The sequence below is a fragment of the Cornus florida genome, unplaced genomic scaffold (assembly GCF_030987335.1).
Source record: "Cornus florida cultivar Cherokee Brave unplaced genomic scaffold, ASM3098733v1 CherokeeBrave_3.0.0_Hap2_Chr01, whole genome shotgun sequence".
NCBI lineage: Eukaryota > Viridiplantae > Streptophyta > Magnoliopsida > Cornales > Cornaceae > Cornus > Cornus florida.
Window position 1 is genome coordinate 97,522,745 of NW_026775571.1, and position 7,085 is coordinate 97,529,829.

At 35.2% G+C, this 7,085-nt stretch overlaps 2 protein-coding genes across 2 annotated transcripts; both read right to left on the reverse strand.

Annotated features, from left to right (window-relative positions):
- Positions 1-1,388: 1,388 nt before the first annotated feature.
- LOC132308385 (stigma-specific STIG1-like protein 1) lies at positions 1,389-1,859 on the reverse strand. The gene has a single exon (XM_059806485.1). The coding sequence runs from the start codon at positions 1,857-1,859 to the stop codon at positions 1,389-1,391; it is 471 nt and encodes a 156-aa protein (XP_059662468.1).
- Positions 1,860-3,698: 1,839 nt separating this feature from the next.
- Positions 3,699-4,046, reverse strand: LOC132278406 (F-box protein SKIP19). Its single transcript, XM_059780198.1, has one exon. The coding sequence runs from the start codon at positions 4,044-4,046 to the stop codon at positions 3,699-3,701; it is 348 nt and encodes a 115-aa protein (XP_059636181.1).
- Positions 4,047-7,085: the final 3,039 nt, after the last annotated feature.

Genomic DNA, 7,085 nt, shown 5'->3' on the forward strand with positions numbered 1-7,085 from the left:
CCTCATGCTGTTGGTAGTGCATTGGTATTATTCAACGGCAACATATGAATGTAAATCAAAGTTAGGGTTTCAAATAAATATTCTACTACTCCAAATTAGGTAACAAAAGTTAGGCTCTACGTAGAACTCTTTCAGTACCATTGATGCCAAAGGATAATGTTCTTTTCAATAAATTCCAACAATCATTCGAAAATATAGATCCCACCTCTTCAATTATGTTTCACATATTGTCAGAAAGTATTATTTGGGAACAAAAGTTTGCATTGTGTTCACATGTGAATAACAAGCGCACACCATTTTTCTTCTTAGAACTAGCTACCCTGTCATGCTGCAGAATGGTGTACATTGTGAGCCTCGTGACATGAACGGGGAAGTATATATTTTTGCTATATACATATATTTATATGGTAATTTTAAATAGTGCCCCCCTAAAATTTTCAAATTCCTTTAATTTTTTTTGAAAAAAAAAAAAAAAAAAATTACATATATCCCCTTCTTCAAATATACCATATATTTTTCCTTTTCTAATTTTTGTTTCCTTTTTCAAAATTTATCTTTTTTCATTCATGTATAATTATTTATTGTTCCATTTTTCCCACTTCTTTCTTTTTATCAATAATATTTGTGATTATATTTAATTAAAATATTATTAATCAATATTTTGATTCTTATATTTGTAACTATATTTTTTTTACAGTACTTATTTAGCATATTATTTTACAAATATTTTTTTCCTTGTTTGCTTTTTTATTTAATATTTTTTTCTCAATAAGTACATTGTGCCCCCTCTTGAAATAAAATTCTGGCTCCGTCATTGGAAGTGTGTGTCTATAAATTTAATGGTGATAAATGTGCAAATGTATTTAATTTGTAAAAACAGGATGTATATATAAACTTACGTTACTTGTTCGTGTCAATTGAGTTGTTTCAAGAATCCAAAAAGCTCAGACAATTCGAAGTAGTCTTCATTCGAAGGTAAAACTTAATCATTAAAGGAGCACCAAAGTGTTTAATATCGTTTGCAATTTGACTAATCTTAAAGAAATTTACTGATAATATATTGTATTATTAGGTAAAATTAATTCTCTTTACATGCGTGAATCAATAATGAGGAATATGAAAATTCAACTAAAAGAACAGAGTGATAATGATGTGCTTGTAATATATATGTAATATGTTTAAATGAATGAGCTAGAGACAGCTTTAGACAAAAAAACATATTCTGAATAAATGATTATGACTATGACGATTATATGAACTTACAGAAAGAATAAAAAATCATCAGCTAGCCAAGCCCATCAAATAGCTCTGATGGCTTGGTTACAGAGATTGACAAATTAACGGTGTGTATATAGCTCTAACAAACTAATTCTAAAAGTGTATCATTTCTAGGCATAGCTGCACATTCCATATACACATGAACTCCCTTTCTTGCATTTAGTGTTGCAGCCCCCACAGTGCTTCTTGTTGGACAATGGATTAACACACACACCTTTGCAACATATCTCCGAGTACTTGCATTTCTTCGCACACATTCCACAGTTGAGTCTGTCTGCCTTCACATTTACACATTTCTTTTTGCAGCAATCTGGCCCCGGACTGCCCTTGGCCCGACATACTCTAGGGAACTTGCTGCATGTCATTGTGACACGCCGTGTTTGGGCAAGAAAACGGCCAGTCCCACGAAGAGATGTTGGTAGTACTTCGTCACTTTCTGGCAGAGGAACATCAATGGTCTCGGTTTGAGCATTTTCTTCATCATCGTCAATAAACACCTCTTCTTCTGCAGGTGTTGCTAAAAGAGTTGTAGCTAAAGCCATTAGCATTACCAACGTCAAGAAGACCTTTAGGCACTTCATTGTTGTTAATTTTTTTTTTTGAGAGAGAGATTGATTGAGATTTGAAATGCAGAGATAAATGAAGAATGCTTTGTGTGGAGAATGGAAGTTGATAACGAGTGTATTTATAGTCAGTAAAAGGTCGTAGTACGTTGTTTATTGTTAGTGGAGTGGTATTAATGTCTTATTCTACGGTTCCGCATATATATAATTAAGGTAAAAGTTAGGCTTACAAAGGAATATTTTATATATTCCAAATTAGGGAACAACATAGAATTCAAACCTTATGAATACGTGTATGGACTGCCCTTCTTTGACTACCTTTATCTAAACAATCTTTTCCCCATAGGACAGAGCTATCAATAACAATCACTATTGTTTATTGATCAACAAGTCAAATGATATTTAGGGAAAAAAAAAAAATGTCAAATGATATTTTTCTTTTATATATTTAGTTAAATAAATTAAAGATCAATTAAACATTTTCCAAATATGAGTGGCTGATTGCAGGTGTCATATAAACTATACCTATGTGACACATTGAAAAGTCAAACATGCATTCACCGTGAATAAAAAAATCTTGACATACAATAGATTATCAAACCTCAAGAATCCAATTCCCGAGACATCAAATTAGGTCATCAAATCTCGAAAGTTCAATTCTCAAGTCATAAAGAAGCCTTGACATCTTCACCAGGTCACCAAACCTCTAAGAAATATTATGACATCACACCAGCTTAGAAAACCTCGAAAGTCAAACTCTGAAATCTCAGAGAAAACCGAACATCACACTGGGTCACCAAGTTAACCTCGAGAGTCCAACTCTCGAGTTTAAGAGAGGAACCCTTACTATCCCATGTTACCAAATCTTGAAAGTCTAACTCTCAAGTTTTAGAAAAATTCTGATACCATACCAAGTCATCAAACCTTGAAAGTTTAACTCTCAAGTCTTAAAGAAACTCCGCTCTATCTCGAGTCTCAAAGAAACGTACTATGGCATCACACGAGGTCATCAAACCTCAAAGAGGCCTAGACCTCAAACCTAAGTTTTCATGTGAATAGTGAGATATAGGTAAAGCCTTCTCATGCATTTACAACTATCATCTGGGACATGATCATAAATTGGTGGATAAAAAGTTAGAAAATGCTTAGCATAATTAAGTAATAGGCTTAGCTAATGGCCTGGATGGTGAACACGTGGTGCTGTAGTAGAGAACTTTAACATCACCACTAAATTTATGATATGATAGTCATTAATGCACCAACTACCACCGTTTATATAAATTAATTTTGATGCGGGGGCCACACCACAAAGAGGCGTGGTTCAGTAAGGAGCTCCTTAGACATGTTATTCTCATACTTATAGCCTTTTTTTTTTTTTTTTTTTTTTTTTTTTGAGTTTGGTACTCACACACACTTGTCTCTTCTGAAACTTGAACCCCTAACCTTTCTTTGAGAAGTAATAGGCTGATATCGCTAGACTATTGACCCGTTGATCATACTAGACTTAAGCATGTTACAGGACCAAACATGTCGAGAGAATACCCGGAGGTTCCAAGGACTATAAATATTACCATTAATGGTAAGAAAAAAAATACTCATGACCATTAGCATATGCTATAGTAGGGATGGCAATGGGGCGGTTTGGGGCGGGTTTTCCATTCCCCATCCCCGCCCCAGTTTAATTTTGGTGCTCCCAAAACCGCTCCATAACCGGTTAATTTTTTGCCTCTAATCCCCATAACCGCCCCCGCCCCCGCCCCACTTGCCCCACCCCCGCCCCATAACCGATTATATTTTTATTTAAACACAATCATAGCACATATACACATATATATACATACATATATATATATGGATCTAAATGAGAGTGTGATACCGCTCAATGATGTACTGAAGAAGCTCATCAGTTCCGAAAAACTGGATTTTGATGTCGACCAACTGTCCACAACTAGGATTGATGGCGTGCCTCACCATCTTCTCGAGATCGTAAAAGATGCCCCCATCCTTCAAATTATGTATTTCGATGGTCCTCCCCATCGAAGGTTCTTTGCAGATCTTACGCCACGTCATACATACCTTCTGTGCACTAGTCAGAATCTCTATCACTCCAAGCTTGTTCAGTATCATCGTCGTCACATCTCGTGGCAGTTCGAGCCAGTTCCTCGTTTCTTTGGCCGGTGGCTGTGTACTCGAAGAGGTCGCCATTGATCGGCAGATTTTCCATGGTGGATGTATTTTGGGTTTGAGAGAGAGAGAGAGAGACGGCTGCCGCTGCTATTGAAGTGTTAAGTGTAGGGTTTCCAAATATATATATATATATATATATATATATATATATATATATATATATATAGTGAAAGTTAATTTGGTACATATATTAAACATGAGAGGATAAATTAGTAATTTAAAGTATTAAACGGGGCGGTTATGTTGGAAAAATATATGCTTCATGTGATATTTAAGATATAACAAATCTTATACTAATATGTCATTAGATAATTAACAATATGTTAAGAAATCATTAATTAAATATGCAACTCTATATTTAATTAAATATGCAAAATAAATTAATAAAATCATAATAATCAATAAAGAACCTGGACCGAGGCTAGTATTGAATACTATGTCCTTAAGACAGATTCGCCCCGCTATGGTGCTAACGGACTCAGTGGCGTCTATCTCCCAAGATACAACGGTCTACATCCACCAGTAGCAGCACTACAAACTCGTGGATACGGCGAACCTTCTCCGTGTAATACTCTCTCTGACTCAAAAATGCATCTATATACTATATAAATGCTGAATTGGGTGTAATCCGAACCAAATGGTTCGAACCAATCTTAATATAGCTCGATGAAATTGGATTAGGATCGAAGTGGCTCGAACCACTTAACCTAAGGTTTGAACCCACTTGGGTTGGGTTCTAGTCTAGAGAGGGAGATAGAAGAAAATGAAAATGAATAATTTGCAAATGATCCAAAGGGGGGTATTTATAGAAACAGAAATGCCTTTTCTGATTGGGTGCGTCTCTTCATCATTGGACACAACCATTACAATAGGTTGCAATGGTTCACATGGTGTCTATTCACCACTAGACACATCCATTCCAATAGGTTACAATGGTTCACATGGTGTCTGTTCACCAATAGACACATCCATTCCAATAGGTTGCAATGTGTCTTTTCGAGTGGGTGCAACCATGGGTCATGATGGTTCGGAAAAAGGTGTAACCTTTTGAAAAAACTAAAAAGTGGTTTTTTAATTTAAAAGGTGTAACCCCTTAGAAAAACTAAAATATGGTTTTTTTAATTTAAAAGGTGTAACCTTTTAGAAAAACTAAAAAGTAGTTTTTTTTTAATTCAAAAAACCAACCACCCAAAAAACCCACTCATTTGTAAAACCCATTTAAATAAGCCCAGCCCAAAATTAGGCCCAATCTAAAATTCCAAAAAAGAATAATCTGGACTTTACAATTAGGCCCAAACCCAAGCCCAAATCCTAAACTCAGCTTATTTAAATTTCAATTTGTTTCAACATTTTTTTCATGTGGGACAAACACTTCCCACATTTTGCATACCCATTTAGGCTTATCAAAACACTACACTTTGGAGCTAATTTCTCATTCATCCGGAAATGGATTTCAGAAAGTAAATATACCATGTTCATCTCCTTGCGGAGAGAAACGCGCTTTTCTAGAGATCCGTAAAAAATTATTAGCAGAATCTATTTCAAATCTCATCCAAAGTTTATGTTTTTAATGCCCCCATTTCCAACAATCCCCCACATGAATGGAAATTTGCGTAAAATGCAAAAGATGATCATGCAGACACTAGAGAGAGTATAATCGAAAAGTTACTGCATCAGGATAGGTGGCTTTTGGCTTTGAACCTTCCCTAGTGTATTGCTATCGGATTTACTGGCTAACCAGTGAACACGATGTCTTGAACTGTTCAGCCGTTTGTGTAAACCAAAACAATAACAAACACACAGTAGCTTTCCTCACAAAGTTGGTTCTCATTGTTGTGTTCATTTTGGCCCTGAACAAGTCCTGGTATTCAATGAGTGCTCCAGAAAACTTAGCCTTTATAGTTCTCATAGAAGCGGCCTTACTTCACACTCATATAGGTGACTTCTTATTAAGAGTATCCTACCAAACCCCACTTGAATTTTCGAGGTATAAGAGTCATTAAAAGCGTAGCTTATCCTGATCATCGCTGTAGGCAGCACTGTCTCATCATAGAAATGGGTAGAAGATTTATATCTTCCCAGTGCTTCTGGTGAGTCACTCAGAATTTCTGTTGTCCCTTTGAACCTAGATCTTGGGATCTCCAATCAGCTAGGTTGGGTTTCCATTAAGGTGACTCGTTAGCTTTCGGCTTTAAACCCCATTCCCCTCGATGAACTGTATAATTGCTCTCTAGTACAACCTTCAATTTTATATGTGGCCACAAGGTTGTGTTTAGAAATATTACACTCTGCAGAGATTTCTCCAGGTGAGAGCAACTGTATACTTTGTGCCCTAAAATTGCTTATTTTTAGCAATATCATTTTCTTTAGTGGCACAGGTGTAGACTTACTTTGAATTTTCCTCTAAGTGAAGTCTATTGACTTCCCTATTTGATTTATTCAAAGTTTCTAACTTTGAGTTATATTAAGAATATAGAACTACACCTTTAATATAAAAGACATATCCACTATTGGATTTGAAGTCTTTAATATCCCATATCCAGATTGCATCACTGTTACACCTCCAATTTAGTTAGATACCTCGATCTATGCAATATTGGATTTAGGGTGTATCTCAACTACCCAATTTATTGTTTTTTAGTGATCCGATCCTGGATTGAAAATGTGCAATTAAACACAGTTATTAAGTTGCCTTGCAATCTCAACCAATGATATACTTTGGCTAGTATATATATTTGAGATTTACATCTACAAAAGTTAGCTAGGCTTTTGTTATCATAACTAGTATTATCTCAATCTCACTCTATTGAGAATATACTATGTTATCAGATGTTAAATCTTTCATATCAAATATACCAATCAGTATATCATTTATATTTTAAGGCATACAATGACTTACGCATCACATTTATGTCATTGTCTCGGTAGTAGCTTTAATCCATTCAAGGACTTATAAGCTTACACACTTAACTTTTCAACTGGAACAAATAACTCAGCACTTCAACTGAAAAAAGAACTCTTCTAGTTGTTCCATAATATTTTCCTCGTAGAAAATAA